This window comes from Triturus cristatus, chromosome 9, assembly GCF_964204655.1.
Source record: "Triturus cristatus chromosome 9, aTriCri1.1, whole genome shotgun sequence".
Classification (NCBI taxonomy): domain Eukaryota; kingdom Metazoa; phylum Chordata; class Amphibia; order Caudata; family Salamandridae; genus Triturus; species Triturus cristatus.
In genome coordinates this window covers 320,858,635-320,880,868 of record NC_140592.1, presented here as the reverse complement: position 1 = coordinate 320,880,868, position 22,234 = coordinate 320,858,635, and the positions used below count along the sequence as shown (strand labels likewise).

Genomic DNA, 22,234 nt, shown 5'->3' with positions numbered 1-22,234 from the left:
AGATAATGCGTTACCGAAGGTAAGTAACTTGTTCATCTATGTCCTTTTAAAAAAAATGAACAAACTTGAACTATAACCAATCAGTTGACAGCTCCCTCTAGAACACTCCCAAAAGAGGCTATGTCCCTCAGATTTTTTTTACCACAAGTGGGAATTAATAATCCCTATCTATGAGAGGGAGCCTCTAAGGGGAGGAGGGTGAGTCACGCGTGAATCTATGAAAGATACCAATACTGGAGAACTGCAAGTACAGGTAAGTAACTCATTTTCTTCTCTTTCATAGATTCAGATGCTTGAATCAGAATAACGAGCAGTTTTGTAGGTAAATATATAAGTAATAGAAGTACTCTTGAAGATGGTGGGTAACAATCTAACACATATCTATAAACATATAACTATGTATGGATAACTTCGCACAAATAGTCCATATGTGATTGAAAAGACAATTATGTTGTATACAAGGGTATCATATACATTAGTAAAGACATATTCACATCCCCTAAATTTAAAGAGGCTCACCTCATTGAAACAGATGACGTAAAACTGCCTGTCCTATGGTTGCAGCACTTCTATGTGCCGATTTAAGGCAGTAGTGCTGCATAAACGTATGGGTGCTCTTCCTATGTCACAAAACTGCATATTTTCTCTAGCGGAATGCCGAGCAGCCGAGCAGCCGATGTAGACACTGGCTTGTTGAGTGCGCCTTCACCCTTGCTGAGAGTTGGCAGCTTTCTTGTAGCCAAATTGTATGGTGGCTGAAATGCCTCGTGCAATTGGTGCTTTCGTGACTGCTGCACCTTTATGAGACAGTCCATAAGAGACCAACAGCTGGTCAGATTTTCCAAGTTGTTTGGTACGATGGAGATAAAATTAAATACAACTCTTAATTCCAAAGTGTGGAAAGACCTTTCAGCTGTACATTCCGGATTTGGGGAAAAAGTACGAAGTATGATAGGTTAATTGAGATGAAAATGTGATGGAACCTTGGGGATGAATCTGGAGTTTGTTCTGAGATGCGAACCACGTTGAGCTGCTTTTCTGGGGGAGGAGCTTGTAATGGGGGAAAAGCTCTGAACAACACCTTCATGAATTGTTTGACTATTCTCGTGGAACAGAGAGTGAGAATGTGTGGAGAGTCTGTACCTTGAAATTGTGGCTAGGTAAACCTTCACAGACGCATGTACGAGTCCTGATCTGGCTAGTGACAGTAGGTAGGGTAAAAATCTGTTCGGGTGGCGCTTCCAAGGGATGCAGGTTAGATTGCTGACACCATGAGCAGAATCTCTTCCATTTCAAGCTGTAGGTCTTGTTTTTGAATCTGAGAGAGACACGTTAGTGATAGATTCCTTACCTTAGAATTTCCCCAGGCGTCAGACTGGATCCGGAAAGTTTTGCTAGCAATACCCCTGCGTGTCAGTAGGTGGCGTCGTGCGGCTCCGCGTCCGTCGCTGGCGTCGTAAGTGCCAAGATGAAGTCACGGAGACTATTTAGGCGCCACCCATGCGCGCTGACGTCAGTTCTTTCTTTTTCCGTGCCAGCAAGCGCAGATCCGATTAGAGCACGTACCTTAGTCACTTTTGACTACCCTTTTTGAGACTTTTTGTCTCCTTTTTTTCTTGGTGCACGTAGGGATGCCTGGATTTAAGTCTTGTGGGGCCTGCCGTCGCAATATATCGGTAGCAGACCCCCACGATATTTGCCTGTACTGCCTGGAGACCAACCATGACTCCTGGTCCTGTCAGGCCATGGCCCCGAAGGCCTTGAGGGAGCGGTGCCAGAAGCTGTTGGAGGCCCGGCACTCATCCCAGCGCTGTTCCAGGTCCAGGGACCGTTCCCGAGAACGCTCGTGGGGCCGCAGTCGTCGCTCCTCAGGCTCCAAGTCTTTCGGGTTCGGGTAAGCAACGACATAAAAAGAAGTCGAAGAAGCGAGTTCACTCTCTGACGTCCCCCCGTCGGTCCTCGGATGCGGACGAGGGGGTACAGGGGTTCTGCCCCTGCAGCTCCTTTGGAGCCTGGGAGTCCCGTGGCCTAACCGCCTTACCCTGGTTCGTCGGCGACTCCCGAACAGGTGCAAGAATTTCTTGCTACCATGGACCGCCTTTTTAGGCCTCTGGCTCCTGCTGGCACGCTTTCGGGTCCCGCGGACCCGTGTCCGGATCCTGTGGGATCCAGCTTCGGCGCCACAGGATCCTGCGCCGTTGCTTCTGGCCCCGGCGCCACAAGGTCCAGCGCTTCCGGCCCCGGCTCCGCAGTGGGTGCCATTTGTCCCGCCCTTGCCCCGGTTCCAGGACCATTTTGTTCCAACCTGGGATCCGCATTGGGACACGGCGCCGGCTCGTCCCTGGGCATTTCCGACGCCGTATGTTCCTGCTCCGGCTCTGCCGCTGTGGTCTGTTCCCCATGCAATAGAGGTGGAGGATGACTGGGAGGAGTCCGAGGACCCTCTTGCCCGTCGTGTGACTCCGAGTAGGACTGGGTGGACGACTTGGAGGACGCCGGCAACCTCGAAGTCTTTTCTGACCCGGGGTTTGCCTCTCCCCCGCCTACCATGGAGGGCGCCTCCTACACGATGGTGCTCAGTCGGGCGGCTGAGGTCCTCAACCTCGATCTTCCTACGGTGGCCCTCAAAACTAATCTCACTGAGGTGCTCCAGATGGCGTCCACTTCGTTCGGAGCCCCTGCTCCCCTTTAACGACGCCCTCACTGACGTCTTGTTGGGCACTTGGTCGCGGCCAGCCACGGGGGCCCCTGTGGATAAGAATGTCGCCAGGCGTCATCGCCTGGCGACCCTGCGTTTCTGACCACTCATCCTACGCCTGAGAGCCTGGTCATCCAAGCCTCGACGTCAGAGTGCTTTTCCCACGGACCAGCCGGATAAGGACTCTAAGAAGCTGGAGCAGTTCGGTAAGAGGTTGTTCTCTTCGGCCAGCTTGGGGCTGCGGTCAGTGAACACCGCCTGCTTATTAGGCCGTTATTCCCACGCGGTGTGGGGTACAGTTGCGCAGGTGTTGCCTCAGTGTCCTGAGTAGATCCACGCTGTACTGTCCCAAGCTGTTGCTGAGGGTAACGATGCGGCTAGGTTCGCCATTCGGTGTGGTTTGGACACCACGGACTCACTGGGTAGGGCGATTTCTACGACTGTGGCGCTGCGTCGCCACGCATGGCTACGGTCTACCGGGTTCTCACCCGATGTCCAGAGGTTGCTCACGGACATGCCCTTTGATGGCACTCGCCTGTTTAGCGATAAGGCCGACAGTGCACTGGAGCGTTTTAAGGACTCGCGAGCCACGGCCAAGTCCTTGGGTCTTTCTGCAAAGAGCCAGGCCACTCCTGGTTTTCGTTCCTTTCGTGGTCACGGCAGAGGCGCCCAGGCACGTTCCTTCAGCAAGCCTGTGCAGAAACGGCCTCAGTGCGGACGCGGCTTCCGCAGGGGTGGGTCTGGGAATCAGCGTGGGGGTCAGTCCACCTCCGCTCCCGCTGCTTCTACTTCCAAACCTTCCTAATCTGAGATTTGTGGTGCACCCCAAGCCGATGGGTGGCAGAATCCGCCACCACCTCCCCCACTGGCGCTATATCACATCGGATAAGTGGGTGTTGCAGATCGTCCGCAGGGGTTACTCCCTTCCCTTTCAGTCCTCCCCTCCGGCTATGCCACCTTGGTGCCACCGCATGTCGGGGGATCACTTGGTGCTTCTCCAGCAGGAAGTCACGGCCCTCTTGGACAAGGGGGCCATCGAGTGCGTTCCTGGCCGGAAGTAGGGAGTGGTTGTCATTACCACTACTTTCTGGTCCCCAAGAAGGACAAAGGGGGCCTGCGCCTCATCTTGGACCTCTGGAACGTCAATCGCTTCCTCCGGAAGGAGAAGTTCAAAATGCTGACTCTGGCTCAGGTCCTGGCTGCCCTCGACCCTGGAAACTGGATGGTGGCGTTGGACTTGCAGGACGCATATTTTCACATCCCCGTCCTGCCGGCCCACCGGCGTTACCTGCGGTTCACGGTAGACCAGGAGCATTTTCAGTTTGCCGTGCTCCCCTTCGGCCATACCAGCGCCCCTCGGGTGTTCCCGAAAGTGATGGCGGTGGTCGCGGCTCATCTGCGCAGGTCAGGGGTGTCAGTCTTCCCTTACCTCGATGACTGACTGGTTGTTGAAGGAGGGCTCGCCCCAGGCAGTCATCAACCACCTTCAGACTACGGCCGACCTCCTGCATTTGCTGGGGTTCTCCATCAACGTGCCAAAGTCGCACCTGAGTCCCTCTCAGAAGCTCCCCTTCATCGGAGTGGTTCTGGATTTGACGCTGTTTCTGGTTTATCCTCCCAAGCAGCGAGTCCAGGATATTCAGTTTATGATTCCGATCTTTCAGCCTCTGTCCCGGGTTTCAGTCAGGATGACCCTCCGGCTTCCTGTTGGTGACACATGCCCGATGGCATATGCGAGCTCTGCAATGGGACCTGAAGTTCCAGTGGATGCAGCATCAGGGCAACCTGTCTGATCATGTCCAGATCTCGGAGGGCACTGCACGGCAATTGCAGTGGTGGCTCAGGAATCGCGATTGGGTCAATGGCAGATCCCTCTCCCTTCCCCAACCAGAGCACACAGTGGTGACGGATGCGTCCTTCTTGGGATGGGGTGGCCACTTGGGAGAGGCGGAGAACAGAGGCCTCTGACCTCCGGCGGAATCCCGGCTCCATATGAATGTGTTGGAGCTTCGGGCGATCCGACTTGCACTGAAGGCATTCCTTCCCTCTGTTCGGGGAAGTGTGGTGCAAGTGTTCATGGACAACACCACCGCCATATGGTATTGCAACAGACAGGGCTGGGTGGGGTCCTGGACCCTATGTCAGGAGGCTCTGCGCCTCTGGACATGGCTGGAACGTCAAGTCATCACCTTGATGGTTCAACACTTGGAAGGTTCTCTGAACACCAGGGCGGACGAACACAGCTGCCGGTGCTTGATGGATCACGAATGGCGTCTGAGCTCGGACGTGGTGCAAGGTCTCTTTCAGCAGTGGGGAGAGCCTTGGTTAGATCTATTCGCCACCGAAGAGAACATGCAATATCTTCAGTTCTGCGCGTTTGAATTTCCAAGGCGGCACTCGCTAGGCGACGCTTTTCGCCGTGAGTGGAGTTGCGGTCTGTTGTACGCCTTTCCGCCTATACCACTTCTGCCCAGAGTGTTGAAGAAGATTCAGCGTGACCGGGCTCAAGTCATCCTTGTGGCTCCGAATTGGGCACGAAGATGCTGGTATCCCGAGCTACTCAGCATGGTGATCGATCCCCCAATGCCTCTTCGGGAGGATCTTCTGTCGCAGCAGCAGGGGACGGTCCTCCACCCAAACCTGTCCAGCCTCCACCTCCATGCTTGGAGATTGAGCGGCGGCAGTAGACAGCTTTCGATCTTCCTCCCGAAGTCTGTGTTGTCATTCTGGCAGCCAGGTGTCCCTCCACTAAGACAGTATACGCATGCAGGTGGAACAAGTTTGTGGCATGGTGCACAGCTAAGGCTGTGGATCCCCTTTCTGCCCCTCTTTCTGAAGTCCTTCTGTTCCTTCTTTCTTTGTCCCAGCAGGGCTCTGCTCTGGGCACAATCTGAGGTTATCTTTCGGCCATCTCCGCCTTTTTACGGCTTCCCGATCAGCTTTCTCTTTTTAAGTCTCCGGTTGTTAACCGTTTCCTAAAAGGCATTACGCACACGTTTCCTCCCGTACCGTTCATAATGCCTCAATGGGACTTAAACCTTGTTTTGACATATCTGATGTGCGCTCCCTTCGAGCCCCTTCATACCTGTCCTTTGCGTCTTCTCACTCTCAAGACAGCCTTCCTGGTAGCCATCACCTCTGCCAGAAGAGTGAGTGAGCTCCATGCTCTTTCTTCCAAACCTCCTTTCCTTTCTGTTCATCCGGACAAGGTGGTTTTAAGGACCAGTCCTCCTTTCTTGCCAAAGGTAGTCACGCCCTTCCACATCGGGCAGACTATCACTTTGCCCACCTTCTTTCCGCCTCCGCATCCTTCAAAAGAGGAAGAGAGGCTCCACCGTCTGGACCCAAAATGTGCGCGGTCATTCTACCTGCAGCGCCAACGACCGTTCCGGGTGGATGACCAGCTCTTTGTTGGCTATGTGGGTGCCAAAAGAGGTCGGGCTGTGCAGAAGCCTGTTACTCGTTGGCTAAGAAGGAACCTCCCGTGGGGCTGCATGCCCTTTCTACCAGGGCAACGGCAGCCACTACTGCCTTGGGACGCGGCGTTCCCTTGCAGGACATTTGTCAGGCAGCTACGTGGGCCTCGCTGCACACGTTCACCAAGCATTACTGCCTTGACAGTCAAGTCCGGAGAGACTGCTTCTTTGGCCGTTCTGTTCGCCGTGACTTTCTGGTGTAATCTTGTTCGCAGACCCACCACCGGGGTTGGTATTGCTGGGGTATCTATTCTAAGGTAAGGAATCTATCACTAACGTGTCTCTTTCAGATGCACAACTTACTACTTGTGTAACGATATATCTGTAAGAGACATTAGTTAGTGATAGATTCCTTACCGCCCCCATCATCATTCCAGTTCCGTGAACTGATTCTAGGGTTAAGGTCATCCCTTTCAGGGCCCTAGTTTCATGGCACCAGTGGTCAGTTTCTTGCATGGCTCTGCGTTCCTGGCGCGGAAAGTAATGTACAGAACGGACGTCAGCGCGCATGGGTGGCGCCTAAGTAGTCTCCGTGACATCATCTCGGCGCTTACGACGCCAGCGATGGGCGCGGAGCCGCATGACGCCACCTACTGACGCTCATGGGTACTGCTAGCAAAACATTCCGGATCCAGTAACTTGTGCCTCAGCTCTTGCTGTAGCCAAAATCTCTCTACAGTCTTGAGAGAGATCTACTTCTCTGAACTTGTTGCACTCAGGAGCCATGCGTGTAATTGGAGAGATCTAAGGAAGTAACAGGGGAAACCTACTCACGACGGAACCAGGGTAATATTTATATATAAGAAAACAATGGTTCCTGTGGATAAATATAACTAATATTTGAAATACTTGCGCACATTCGCAATAAAAGGACCATCTAATGTCTTTACAGAGTTTGCTCGGTATAACATATTTTAAGAATAAATAAATCAACAATAGGTACACTTCTTTCAGTCAAAAGTAGTACTGGTTGTGCATTGTGTCCCCAAGTGAAGAAATGGAACCAATAAGTGAATATACAAAGTGAATTATTATGTACACGGTTTCCACGGTATGGACCAGCGCAGAGGCTCCTGGTATTCGTGGCAGAAAAGCTTGTAGAGTGAGAGATTGCTTTCAGTTCAAGGCAATTGAAGTGCATTGATTTTGGAAGCGCAGACTGTTTTACCTGGATTTGCAGAATCTGCAGATGGCTGCACCAGCCCTCCAAGGAGGCATCTGTCTTTATGACGAAATCTGGTACTGAAATCAGGAATGCAAGGCCTTGTGAAAGATATCTGAGACCAACTTGGTAATATTTCTCGCATCATTGGGTTAATGTTGATCAAGTGTTCAAAGGAGCCTTCCAATTGGACCCATTGCATCTGAAGCTCCTTTTGCAATGGCCTCATTTTTAGCCATGCCAGCGGAACTAGTTCTATTTTGGAGGAGATAATTCCCAGGAACTACTTGAACAGCTACACTGAAACTGACTTTCCTTTGGAGATCTTTAGAGCCATGCTTGACAACCTTTGTTGCCTGTCTTGCGATAGATGGGTATTATTTCTGATTTTATCGAGGTTGGCACTCAAAAACATTATTGTTTGAGTTGTGATTTTTGGGATTTTGGGTGATTTATTGTGAGGCCTAGCCTGTGAAACTGAGAGAGGCGGGCTGTGGTAGCTTAGCTTTGGAAGCTTGCTGTGGCATTGGGGCTTTTATCAGCCAGTCATCTCAGTAGCTTCCAGTGCAAGCCTTGCTTGTAATAGGTTGCTGAGGGTGGTTGACTGTAGGCTTGATAGTAGGCTGGCCTATATTAAGATAGGTAGTCCTGAGGTCATTCATAACCCCCTCTGTAGGTGGAGAAACCTCTTCCTCTAGCCCCTCAAAAGGGCAACTTCTTAAATTGGAAGGTGCCAAGAAACCTAGTGGTGTCAATGTCCGTTTTTATAGCCAAAAAGGCATCATCAATATGCTTCCTGAATAAAGCTGTGCCTTCACAGGCCATGTCCAAGATCTTTGATTGGACCTCCGGCCTAAAAGAGGTAGCCTTCAGCCATCTCTGGCGTCCCAAGATCGCTATTATGGCCAGATGACAGAAACCTGTGGAGACGATGTCGAGTGCAGAATCTATAATTTCCAAAGGAAGTGTGCTTTGTCTTCCTGAAGGATCTTTCTTTGCTTCCCCCTTCTTGTCTTCAGGGACCAAATCGAGTAGACTGCTGACATCTGACCACTTCTGGCAGTCATAGCGCCCCAAGATCACTAGTGAGTTGGCTGCTCGAACTATGATGGCAGACATAAGCGAGAATCTCTTCCCTGTGTTGTCGAAGCTCCTGCCTTCTTTGTCTGGTGGCACGGCGATGGGAACAGAAGGGGTTTTGGAGCGTCTTTGCACCGCTTGTGAGATGTCGGAGTCAGGTTTGGGATGATTTGTGAGGCAGGCGTGGGATTCTTCTGTAGCTTTGTATTTTTTGCCCAAGCGAGGTTCTTCATGATCTTAACTCTAGTCCCAGATATAGTCTATAATGGGGATGGCCCTCACAGACTTTCTGGCTTGCTCCTTAAAATCATAAAGAAAGCTGTTGGACTGCTTAACGGAGATTGAGAGATGAAATTGTGCAGCAGCTCTGTCCATCAGGTTATGAAACCCCCTCTGGGGGAGAGTCCGAAGTATGAGGAGGTGGAGGAGAGTAGTGACCAGATAGTAATCCCATTTGTGCTGTGGATGTTGAGGGTCAGGGATCTCGTCTTCCTCTCTTTCATCTTGAGAAGACGTTTGGCCCTCTCTTGGAAGTGCTGCTATATTCGAGGCAGGTGTGATACGCTAGGAAAAACAGGGCAGAGCCAGGGAGACTCCCTTCCACGACGTGTGGTAGAAAATCTGAGGGACTTAGCCTCTAGAGCAGTGGTTCCCAAACTTTTGACTCATGAGGACCCCCATTGAGTCACCACTGGAAGCCGGGGACCCCCAAGCAATTTGTAGGATTTAAATTTCAAACATTAAAACAGTAATTCGAAAACAATAAACACACATGTGCACACAAAACAAATACTCTAATTACTAAGGATTTTAGTATTTTATATTGAAAGAATTTGCAAAAAACAGGAAGGTTAGTGCTGCATCTCCGTGTCTAACTTTTAAATGGTTGGTTTTATTTCGCAGTACGAGGCTCCTGCTAGGGCCAGATTGGAAACCCAAAACATCCCTGGCAAATGTTTTCAGACCAGTCCCCATACAGTGCACACCAAGTGCAGTGCGTGAGCCTGACCACTACAAAGGGGGCTTTGGGAGGCTCTCCCCCAAGAAAATCTAGGAAACAATGGTGCATTCTACAACAAATTTATAATTATATATTGAATTGTATCAGCTTTTAAAGAATACTAAATGATGACCTTACTATGCACCAGGATACGACAATCTTTGTTGGGGTTCTTCAATGATTCCCTTATTGTCACCCTCCAACAGTGCCTCTCATCTGTCCATAGCCCCTCTGTCACATGTATTTCATTTGTTTTATAGCATCTCTCAAACCACTGAAGATTTACAAGCATCTTGCGCCACGAGTGCGTCACAAAACGTGACGCACCAGTGGCGCAATTTAGTGTCCCATATTTCCAAGGCAGGAAAAGCAACCCTGCGTGACTTTTCCTGGTCTTGTAAATATGGCCCATTTGCACACAGCACTTTGCGTGAAAGGGGCGTTCCATGGGTGCTGCTGTGGGTGTTCCCACGCAACTCCCGTGAAACCAGACACATTTCCAGATTTACTAGAAATTATGTACAGGAAGTTGTCCCTTCCTGCACATAAACAATCAGTAAAACAATGGTGGTTTGCAAGTTCTATGTGTGCTAATGCAGTGCACTTAGAAGTTGAAAAACGCCATTTCTGGTTGCTTATGTGCAGGAAGGGAACCCTTCCTGCATATAAACAATCTCCCCATGACGCAGGCGTCCTTGCACCATGGTGCAAATGTGCCTGTGCAGGCGCATGGCAGCAGTTTGTGCGCCAGTGCTGGGGGAAGCACAGAGATGCAACGTATTGTTGTAAATATGTTGCATCCCTGTGCTTGGAAAGGGACTCGTCGCAGCCAAATGGTTTGCAGCACACACGGAGTCACTCTCCTTGTAAATCTGCCCCATAGAGACAATGATTCATACGTGTAAATCAGTGTATAGAAAATGTTACATAAGGCAAATACGACTACAAGGTGTAGGATTCACATGTCATTCATACTGGTAGGCATTTTTAAAGAGTGCTTGGTCTGCAGAAGCACAAACTCAGGATTCAGAACATAACACAAGGGTTAGCATTGACTTGAACAATAAAAATGTATTTCCACCCAAATAAACCTTTTTAGCAGCATCAGGATAATGAAAGACTTGGAAAAACATATGTTTTTAACTTGTACCATGCAGTTTGCAAGCAGCTCTTTGATGACAGTTTATAGGTCACTGTGCTAGATTACGATTGTCACTTATGATCTGCACAGTAACGAAAGAATCTCTGTGACAAAAGCAGTAATCCACTAACCAATGCACATAAAAAACTGTTTTTTAAAATGCACGGTAGACGTTCTATGCAGTATGCATATTAACCCTCTGTGCTACATTAGTTAAGTCAAAGCTGCCACTTGACAAAACTCATCTCTCTCCAGCAGGTACATTAATCACTGACGTTATCTTGACACTTTTATTGTTGCTGGAAAACTGCTAATTCTACCAGGAACTTTATTGTGCTTTTAAAATTACTGCCTGAGGACCCCTGGGAATGTGTCACGGACCCCTGGGGGTCCGCGGACCACAGTTTGGGAAACACTGCTCTAGAGGGTGCTGCCACCCGATTGGTTAAAGTTCAAGTTTGGTGCTTTTTAAGAAAAAAGGACATAGATAGATATTAAACTGACTTTGTATTGCCATTATATCCTGTGATGCAATTACATAATTCTTTACTATGGTCTAAACAAAGAAAGGCAGTAGGGGAAATCTGCGCAGGGTAATGTATAAATATCTCCAATTCAAATATTCCAATCAGTGTTAATGCTTCTAGGTCACCGTACAACGACCGCCCCACGCTGTAAAAATGTAAACCAAAGTCCACATATAATACAATTATTAACAATCGGCAACTTGAGCAGAAACACAAAAGTAGAGGCACATATAAAGTCCAAGTCTCAGTCCATAGTATATTCTTCTTGCTTTATTCCAAGATCTTTAGGTATACATCCATATTTCAATCTTCTTAACACTTGTTGTCCAAGCCACAAACCATGCCAACAATGTGGTTCTGAAATCCATTACTGGAGAATCTATTATCCGCCAGACTCCTTACCAATTTCACATGTTTTCATCTGAAGACAACTTAGTTCTTCAGTGCTGATTTCTTTTCAGATTATGTCCAGTGATTAGCAGGAATAAAGTTAGACTGACATCCTCTGCATGGGTGGAGTCTTTGTGGGACCTCCACATCACTTCCGGGCTAGGCATTGATGGGTCTGTGGCACTCATTGTGTCAACTGCTGGAGACTTTTCAGACACCTCAGGATACTTCTTATAAGGAATCTGGAAGCAAATAATACCCATATACCCCGTCTTGATGTAGATTACTGCATCGAACTCCAGCATGTTTACTTTTGAGGTTATGCTTGGGTAATGTGCAACTGTATTCGGTAATGTTTTTTTTAGGTCTCATCTACCATACTATACAAGCTCTCTGGTTTGAGAAAAGACCTATTGTCAAGTGTGGGGTTAGAGCCCACCCATTGCTTATCACTAGTTGACTTATTTGTCACTATCATTTGCTTGCTTTTTATTTGTCAGCTAGTTTGGGGTTTCCTTCATTTTCTTGCATTTGTCCCTACCCTGGAGCTTAGCCCCATTACTTCTGCCCTTCCATTGCTTACTTTTCAGGCAATGCTTTTTTCTTTTTGGCTAAACATTCCATGAGAGTATGTTGTCTCCTTGCTATCTCCCACATGTGTTTTTCTCTCCCTCTGCACCTTGTTCTCTTGCCTGTGTGCTTCTTCCCCTACCGCGTTGCTTCCTTGCGCTCATGTGTCTGACTCGAATGCTGCAGCTTCCTCCTCCCACCCTCTGTTTCTGCTCCCTTACCCACCCGTGGTCTTTTAATTTGTTTTTTATTATGTGGAGGATCAGGCAGCAAATTGCTGCCGGTCTGTCTGGAATGTCTTAAAAGCACATTTGTGGTACTCCGAATTATTATTTTTTTTTAAATTATCAATCCATCTCAGTTCTAGAGCATGTGTGTGCCTACAAAACGGCACATACCTTTTTATTGTGCTTTTTTAAAAAAAAACTATGCTGCATGGCTTCTGGTCGATGCTGTACAGCATTGCTAAAAGTCTGTACGTCTGAAAGGAGATACCTTAAGCTTTTGCCAATGCTTGTTTCATTTAGCCCCATCTTTCTCTTGCCTCCATAGTGTTTTGTCCAAAGATTTAACTGATGTCACCAACTCAAACGGTTCATATATGGAGATTGCAGCTTGCCCATGTAGCTCAGCTCTTGGCACCTGTGCGGCTTAGCTGAAAACACTGTAGTACCATTCTGATGTCTGGTGATAGTTCTACAGACCAGTAATCTGCAGGAAGGGAGAACATCCATGGGAAAACGTTATTGAAATTGAGTTTTTGAATAAGGGCACAGCTGTCCACCAATAAGCGCTTTAGCTTCAGATAAAAAGTCTTCTTAAGGTTCTATTCCTCTTTTAATTTATCTTAAATATTATGTTTTCTTTGAAGGGCTTGCATCAATCAGCATCTCATGAACAACAAAGACTGCTTCTTCTGCAAAGCCACCATAGTAGGTGTGGAGGACTACGAGAAACCAGCCACCAACTAGTGCCTATCCAAGGAGCCTCCCCAGCACTGTGTGTGATTTCTTTTGTAAAGCTGGTATTTTAATGTGAACAGAGGGTTTGTGGTTGCCAATGTGTCCAGAGAAGGCGTTTACAATCTCTGTAATGCACTGACGTCTGTTGAGTATTGAAACAAGATTCACATTTCAAACCTAAGCCCAACTGGTACTTATCTTTGTTTTTTCTGGCTTTGATTCACAGATCATTGTACACAAAAATGTAGTGTTACCCCACCCCATGTTCAAGTATGTTTATAATGGCCGTCCTCGCCCACATCCGAACTCCATACTGCATCTACATATAAAACTGCAGGACTGAGCCTAAGCCATATTTATTTCAATGATAAACCTTACCTTGATGGACAGAATGTTTTGAGTGACTTGAAACTTTAGATTATCTTGTGTATCGGTGATATGTATAATTTTTTTAAAGAATATTTATCTTCCTTAATTTTTTGGTACGCTTCATAATCTGATTTAATACTGGCAAGAGAAGCCACTCAACCACTTCACTTTATGAATTACTTCTGAATTTTGAATTGTGCATATTTATTTTAGCATTTGGTGTTGGAATCTGAAATATCCAACCCCAAAGTTCATGCAGTTGGCATGTTCCATTTTAGAGGCGCATGGCCTAAAGTTTATAGAATTTTGCAGGATGCCACTTGAATATTGCCATAGCGGAAGACCGAATGAAAAACTTAGCAGAATGCAGTTTTGACCTCTTTCTAAAGAAAACCTAAAGTTCTTTCACCAAACGCACTAAAAATAGCAACTGATGTGCAAATGGAATTGATTTAGACAAGAATAACCAAATATTAACCACCAATAGACGTGCCACATTCTTGTGATATTTTATTTGTTTTGGAACATGTTCTTCTTTCACTGTGTTTATATCTTTTATGTCCTCCAAAAGAGACTAAAATGTCCTTTCGGAATTTTGATGCATACATTTGACATGTTGATGGTATTCTATGCAACAACCCATTGTGCATTTGATATATTGATGCATGGTGTGTAAGCTTCTTCAAAAGCATTAAAAGTGACACAGCAGGTTTTTCATAAGGCTTGGTGGGCATGGCAGTTTTGGTTTACTGCCCAAGTCGTTTTTCTCAAGAGTTGTGTGCACTGGTTTGGGGTGACACAATACGTTGCTACTAAGTATTGCTTTTATTTTTAAGCTTGTGTGTGGTTGATTTAAAAGGTCTGGCTCCTTCAATAGTAGGACCTCTTTCCCTTTAGTACTACTAGATTTGCAGTCTTTTCCACCTCCATTCTGTACTACGTTGTCTGCGATCTTTATCTCCCAGCTCCAAGGCCGTTCCTGCCTATAGAGCTGATTGCCTTCTTGTGATGAGGCTTCGCATTCAGCCCCATCCTTCTGACCTGTTCCATTATTGGCATATGTGCTGGCCTTTGGGATGAACAGACTTACAGTGTAGGTTTTAGTATGGTCTATAAATATTGCATTAGGCCACTCATTGGAAACCGTGTGGATTGGGAATCACATAGTCTTGAAGTAACCCAGTATTGGCTGCAAAAAGAACTGTTTAATTATTAATGACTTACATGCATCAATTCTTTTGGATGCTGAATTCGTAGATCATCAATTTTTGTGTATTCCATCCCATAGATTTCCAGATATTCTTAGTGGTTTTTTTTTAGTTATAGACTTAACCCCAAAGAAAATGGCATGTGCAAGCCCTGGCCCTCAATCATCTATGAAGATGTTATGCATGCCAACTGTTTCCCTTTTCTTTTCCAAAAGGGAGAACGCAGGTCAAGATCTCTGCCCCTGGAACACATTTTCTTGATCATTTCGATCCTATGAAATGAAGATTGTCATAGCTCAAACACAATTGAGAAACCCATGCGGAGCTTCTGGAGTGATGTTCATCTTTATTTTGGTACATGTACACATCTGAAAGCCATTAAAGCAAAGAATGCCTTCTGCGAAGCCTTAGAATGGGGCTATCTAATACAAATTAGCCTGAAGGGTGGCACTGAGTGTAAATTGTGTGTTAGTAGATAGTGGCATTTGATTCCTTTTCACCCACAGGTTTAAACTATCTGGAGGTACGAGGCAGGGAAGCCTAGATTTAAAAAGAAAATCTGCATAGTCCCTTTGACATCGCTTCTTACAAGACGTTATCAGGCTATCTGTCTAGCCTAAAACATAAAATTCCAGCTTTTTGGACAATTTAATGCTCCACAGTCTTATTAAAAAGTTATCACTACAGTCATTGTCAATGGTTGAGGTAGGAATAGTTCTACCTTGTGCTTGAGCAAAACCTTTGATTCAGGCGAACAACTTGCTGGAACTCATCCTGCCAGACTAAGAACGGTGAAGGCACATTTTTTAGCATAGAAGAACCCATCTATGTTGTTTACTCTTGACTCTGAAATAGCCCCTTGTCAAGAGGCTGAACACAAGGCTCTGAACAGTAAAGATAACTGATGGGAAAATTAATTTGTGATCCTAAAGGTGCCTTCACCAGATAACATTGAGGCTTTTTAGCGTTTAGGTTCATACATCTTTGTGGTGCTCAACCTGAAGTGGGAGAGCCCTAGAACTGTGACGTAAGGTATTTGGTCCTCAAGCATAATTTGCTGCTGCCTCCTTTGCTGAATTTAGACATAATTCATGTATAGAGAGAAGAGGTTCAGGCCACCTACCAATCACCCTTCTTAAGCCAAATGTCAGCTAGTCTAACATTTCCTAATTCTGTCTTTTGCAGTCAGAGATGAGAACCAAGCATTTCTTAATCCTGTCACTAAGCTTAAGTAGCTGGGCCAGCATATTGCAGAGTAACTCAGGTTATTTATTTTCAGTGCTCTGTTGGCTAGGAATACCATATGGATAGGTTGGAACTGCTGAATAGCTTTCTTTCTGCAAACTTCAGAAGGTACAAGAAATGATCGGTGTGGACTTATAATGTCAATCTTACTTCTGTTCAGGTAGAGGGCAGTTTTAGATCAAGTTGCAGTTTATGCAACGGTCTTTGGTGGCAGTTCTGTCTTCTATATTTGGTTCATCAGTGTGCCATGGAAATAACTTATTAATCTAGGTTTCTACATTTTGAGGCCGATGTCCTGACTGGCCCAATCAAGTACCAGAGGATCATTTGAATACAGGAAATACCTATCTGATAAATGTTTTAACCCAAAAGCAGTGCTTTCAGAAAGGTACTGCCAGACCCCATTAAGACTAATATTCTCAGGCACGCCCACATAGAGCCATTCACCAGGAAATGCAGCAGACAGCAGTACTATGTTGTAAGAAGTGTTGGTCTTCCCTCAGCGGAGGTTAGAAAGGTGATATGTTTTATGCATGCGCCTGATCCGGCATAAGTGCTTCTCTGAGGATTTAGAGGTGCATGCATGAGCTGTCAGCAAGCACAGAAAGCGGTCTCCAACAGAGCTCTTGTTCCATGAGCCAAAACCCAAGGCAAGCCTTCTGGTTCTTGGGGCTTCTCTGTCAGGCAGGCAAAAGGAGTACAGTTGATAAAAGACAACCGATGACCGTCACTCAAACAATTGCACAAAGTGAATAGTTACACGCAGGGAACCACTCCTACATGTGCTCAGCTCTGGGCACTAAGAACACTGGCAGAGCATGTTGGTTTTTAAAGCAGAGTTGTATTTTGATTCTGAAAGCAGGGCACACAGTATGTCATCCACTTTCTGCAGTTTATCATTTATGCACCTAAATAACAGAAACTGGAGAGGCACCCATGCACTGGTACTTTGAAGGCTTTAGCGACAGGCTTGGTCTCTTCCTATCTGTCGCAGACAAAGCCTGATCGCTGATGCTATACTTGGCTAGTTCTTTTTGCTAAGGCACACAGAGGTATCTGTCTAAAAGCAGAACACGTGTACAGATGAAGTGTAAAAAGAATACAGGGTTAATTACTACAGTAGGAGTTTTTATGAACTTTCCATCATTTGGTACCACCGACTCATCCAGTTCAGGGGTTCTGTAGGAGCTGATGGCTTTCTGTGCCAGCCCAGACAGGAAATGATAAAGATGGTTATAATTTTATCAGAAAAGCATTGAATGTTGGGTGTGCCATGTGCAGTGGGTAAACATTTGGATGTAAGAGAAAACACATTTTAAAACCTTCTGAGAATATTTATTATCCAAAGATCGAGAAAAAGTATGTTGATGACAGTGACAATTTTTGGTCTTTCATTTTTTTGATCATCTTCTAGTGACAGTTATTGCATCATAGGTGTGCTACGTATTTCGTAAAACCATTCTTGAAACTCACTCCTCTATGGGTTAGTTCTTTTTAAGTTCCCCAGGATATTCTTGGCCCCAGGGGTCTCAAGGTAGATGAATAATCGACAAAGTGTGCTAACCAGGGGAATCATTAAGTGGTAGGGTGGAAGATGTACACTGTAGACTACCGGCATAAAAAAGCGACTTGGTGTACATTGGAAAGGTGTTGCAGGTTTTCCTGGTTTCCATTTGTGTTTTCAGTAAAGAGACAAAAAGGGTGTGGTGACTCAGGTATTGTATGTTGTACAGTGACACAACGTGTAATTATAAATGTATTTGTTAAAGCACCAGACTTATCCTGTATTTGAAAAACTTTACAGGCACTGATCAAACACATTAAATTATTTATCCAACAAAGAAAACGTCTTCCGTCTCCTTTGTAAATGTCTAATGAACGACCAAGACAGAACTCGAGGGCATCATTCAGACCATGCATGTTGTGTTACAAAGGCTCTTCTTTCCTGTCTTTGTGTACTAGCTAGCACTCTCTCCTTGCTAAAGCGTGGGAAGACCGGCATCACACTCGGCCTTTTCCAGCAACAGCCCTTACCCACGAGGGCTTAAGCCACTGCCTGCCTGGTCAGTGTAGCTCTATATTAATGCGTGGTCTGAGTTTAATGCTGCTGTATTTTCAAACTCTAAATGATCAGGTAAATTGTGTAATTGTATACAGCTTATATCTGTTGAAAGAATTTACGCAGTGAAGTGAAACAGCCACTCTAATAACAGACTATAGGCATAACAATTTTAAAAAATATTTAATATTTTCTCAAATGTACATAAAAACATGTAATCATATTTACATGTATGTTCCTATTGCCCCAGCATCTTGCTGAAGTTGTTTTCTGTAATTCGGCAGGATAAGGACGAGACTGTCAAATAAAATCTATATTACTAGTGCAAATGCCTCCAGCGAACAGCTTCTGTGTATACTGAAATCAAGGCAGCAGGTTTGGTAGCAACATTTAGCAAAGACACATAAGGAATGACCGAAACTTTAAGTTGTCAAGCTCAATCAAGATTGTGGGTGCTAAAAGGCAACGGAGGGCAGCTAGCATACAGAAACACACTGCCCAATTCCACAACATTATTCAAACATCTCAAGCAGAGATGTCTAGAGCAGCACCCAAATTAGACAGCTTCTAAACTTTATGTGGTGTAGAGCTCACAAAATATTTTAAAAAATTTTGTTCCCGGTCAGCTGCCACCCTCACCACCGAAGATTAAAATAAAAAGGAGAGAACTGCAACACCGACGATATATTTTTTGTCAAATGTTCAAAAGAGGGGCTCTATGAGTAAGATACCAGGCTGTTCGAGCGCTACATGTCAAATCAGTCATCCTGGCAAAACCCAACACTTACCCATCAAGAGTGTTGTAATCTTTTCACAATGAGTTCAAAGCAACTCATGTTGGACACATTTCTTAAGTATTGTAAGAAAGTGATGTGTATCAAACATCTCAGAACAGTGACAAGTAGGAGTCTCAAATTTAACAGAAATAGGGTAGATCCACACAGCTCCTCTTGACATTGAATGCACATCAAAGAGCTGCCTCAAAGTAATCTCTTCTGGGCATTGGTGCACTAGAGACCACTCTAGTAAAGTAAACCATTTGTACACAAATGAGGCATATCTGTATTACAACAGCAATCTCCTCATTAGAATGCCAGCTGTCAATGCACAAGATCAGTTTCTGTCCCCATTCTTAAACTGTTACCCTAGAATTAGGGACTAGAGGAACATAGGTAAAGCTGTCCGTGATTGGTTACACAGTGAGTTGACCTAGAACCCATAAACTCATGATCAGTATTCTACTTTTCTGGATCTATCCACCCTTCGAGCAGTCTAGGTTGATTTCATCCCTTAATAAAGCCAACCATATTTACCCTTTTAAAGCAGCTGTGGGATGAGTTAATGTGGAGAATAATTCTCAACACTTTTAAGGCCAACCAGTCTCCCCCTTCACCAGCAGTCATCTAAACACCACCCCTTTCCATAAGTCTCCTCTACATAATAATGCGTGGCTCTGGCACAGACTCCGAAATAGACTTGTGTGGAAGGACGTTGGCCCCATTGAGGTACAACTCATCGTGCACAATTACATCCTCGCCTAGAACAGTCACATTTTCCATCCTCACCTAGATAAGGAAAAGAAATAGAAAGAGTTATTAGTTTGTTTGGATGAGTATTACAAGTACTAAAATTAAACATCTGATAGAGACTACTAGCCGCTGATTCCTTCACGTAGAATTATCCCCAGGCGTGAGACTGGATCCGGAAAACTTTTTGCCCAGCATCCCTGCGCACTGGGGGACGGCATCACGCGACTCCGCCCAGGCGTCGTCCACGCACGTGACGTCAGCGAGGTCACATAAGTCCTACCCCGGCGTGCCTACGTCAGTTTTTTCCTTTTCCGCGTGCAACCCGGATCCGGTTTGTGCTCTGGGCCTGTTTAGGCATTTCTCTTCTGCTATTGCTGCGTGGGAACAGTTTGCGAATGCCTTCGGGCTTTAAAATTTGTTCGTCGTGTGGCAGCCTCATGTCGGCGACGGATCCTCACCCCATCTGTATGTGGTGTATGGGGGGCACCACGACTCCACTGATTGTGAGGCGTGCCAGCAAATGAAGCCGAAGTCCCGGCGTGAGCGCCGGATGAAACTTCTTTCGGCTTGTGTGTCCAGGTTGGCGTCGTCACCTCACCCAGCCCCCGAGGAGGGTTCTCGGACCCGCGGCTTCCCTCGCTGACTTCGATCTTCTCCCAGGTCGCAAGTGCGCTGCTCACCTCTTGGTAAGTGTTGCAGTTTGTCCCCGAGGGTCGGGTTTCGGCCTGTTGGGGGCGTGGGCTCTCCGCGGATGGTGCAGCCCTGCGTCCCCTTATCAGCAGTTTCCCGGCGTGGGGGCGACCAGAGCCCAGATGGAGACATATGCGGCGGCTTTGCAGGCCTCGCTGGCTTCTCCTCCTCCTCCTTCCCCTCCTGGGACGTCAGCGGATCCCTTGCAGTGTGCGGGGCCCTCGCCGGCGGCTCCAGCCCCGGCGCCAACTGGTTCGGGTCCAGGCTCGGAGGATGTGGTGCCGTTGGGGTGCAGCTCTTCGGGGGTCCCTCCTTCGGACCACGGCGCCTCTGTTTCGCCGCAAACTCCCGCGGGAGTCCCTATGGTGTTGCGGGAGGTCGCCGGGGCTCGGGTCGCCCCCCACCAGCCCCTCTCGGTCCTCGGGACAGGCGACGGCCTTGGCTGAGGTGACGGCGGCTGCTGGCCCTGGCAGCGCCGAGGGGTCGGCAGAGGGCCCTTCTTGCCCGAGCCCCTCTCGGGACAGGCGGCGGCCTTGTCCGAAGCTGAGCTGACGCCACTACGGCGCCGGCGCCTCAGGGGTCGGCAGAGGGCCCGTCTCAAGTCGTGGCTGTCGGAGGTCTCCTCGTCCCTCCCCAGGCCCTTCTCGTCCCTCCGCGCAGGCAGCTGCCGGAACCGGTCCAGCTCCATGTGCTGTGTCGGAGGTTGCTCCGGCGCCGGTCAGCAACGGTGTCCTGCCTCAGGTTGCGGACTCTTTGGCGCTGGGTCGTTGACTCGTCTTCGGACGCCTCCTCTTCTCGAGAGGTTCGGCGGTTGCTGGTGTCGTGGATTTTCCCCCAAAATCGTCTGAAGGCGGCTCCTCGCAGTCTCCACGACCGCGGTCTTCGCCAGAGGAGCCGCAAGTCCCCCACTCTTCCGTCCCTCTTCCTTCCTTTCAGCCTTGGCCCTTTCTTCCTCCGGTTGGCTTGGGGTATGGCCGCCTTAGCTTGCAGCCGTCACCTAACGAGGAGCTGCTTTCCCCTCCGCGGGGACCTACGGAGGCGGGTGCGGCTTTCGCCCGCGCTGTTTCCACGGCTGTGAGAATTTTGCGCATGGGTTATCCAGCTACCCATTTTCCCGCAGATCATCTTCTAGAGGTTCTCCATCAGGGCTCTGGTGGTAGGGAACTGTTGCTTCCCTTTGAGGGTTCATTCCACTCTTCTGTCTTGGGGACTTGGGGCCGTCCCGCCACGGGGGACCCGGTGCCCCAGCACCTTCTGCACCGCCACCATCTGGCACCGTGTGATCCGGTATGTCTTTCTCTTCACCCTTCAACCAGAGGCCCCCTTTTGCAGTCTGTCTTTCCTGCTTTGCCACTGCTGTTGTCTCCCCCTTCATGGGAGGCCTGCTGGCTGGACTCCTGGGGGCGCAATATGTTTGCCTCAACCAGTTCGGCTCTGCGGGCCCTTAACACACTGTGTGTTTTGGCTAGGGCCACTTCTTGCTTGTGGGACTCAGCGGAGCCCCTTATGTTTGCCGCTTCTTAGGAGGGTGTGAGTGTGGATTTGAGACATCATGTCTTGGATGGTCGGGAGCTGGAGGCGTTTATCCTTCGCTCCGCTCTGGACATTCTCGGAGGTGCTGGGTCGTGCCATGGCTTCTTCGGTTGCCCTTCATCGCCATGCCTGGCTTCGGTACAGTGTGTTCCCGGAGAATGTTTGAGAACGGCTGGTGGACCTTCACTTAGATGGTGCTCTTTTGTTCCATGCCCCTGTGGACTCAGCCATCCAGAGGTTCTTGGCGGGGCTGCTTCCTCCTCCTCCTCCTCCCCCCCTCCTTCTTCTCCTCCTCCTCAGTGACCTGCGTATTGCTTTGGTTCTTGGAGCTGTTCTTCCATTGGGGCGGGTCGCCCCGGTTGTCTGGCTGAGGTTACGGTTCTGTTAGCTGCTGGCCAGCCCTTTTTGACTGTGTTTTTCCTTTGGGTTTTTTTACACCATGCTGGGGCTGAGATTGGGCCTTCTGCGCTTCCCCTCTGGCTGCTTGATAGGCCTCCTGCAGGGTTTTTTGCCGCAGGTCTTTTTTGTTGTCCTCAGCTGCGGAAGTTTCTTCCTAAGAGGTTCCCATGTCTTGGGATATGACATGCCCCATGTA

At 47.7% G+C, this 22,234-nt stretch overlaps 2 protein-coding genes across 3 annotated transcripts in view; one reads left to right on the top strand and one right to left on the bottom strand.

Annotated features, from left to right (window-relative positions):
- RNF123 (ring finger protein 123) overlaps positions 1-17,674 on the top strand; it is a 1,761,234-nt gene extending 1,743,560 nt beyond the window's left edge. For both annotated transcript variants that reach the window (XM_085625036.1, XM_085625035.1), the window contains exon 39: positions 12,916-17,674. In XM_085625036.1, the coding sequence (XP_085481162.1) occupies positions 12,916-13,015 (100 nt within the window). In that variant the 3' untranslated portion in view covers positions 13,016-17,674. The remainder of the gene's footprint in view (positions 1-12,915) is intronic.
- Positions 17,675-18,055: 381 nt separating this feature from the next.
- The window catches only part of GMPPB (GDP-mannose pyrophosphorylase B), a 249,043-nt gene continuing 244,864 nt past the window's right edge, over positions 18,056-22,234 (bottom strand). Inside the window, exon 10 of the mRNA XM_085625038.1 lies at positions 18,056-19,452. Within this exon, the coding sequence (XP_085481164.1) occupies positions 19,321-19,452 (132 nt within the window). The 3' untranslated portion in view covers positions 18,056-19,320. The remainder of the gene's footprint in view (positions 19,453-22,234) is intronic.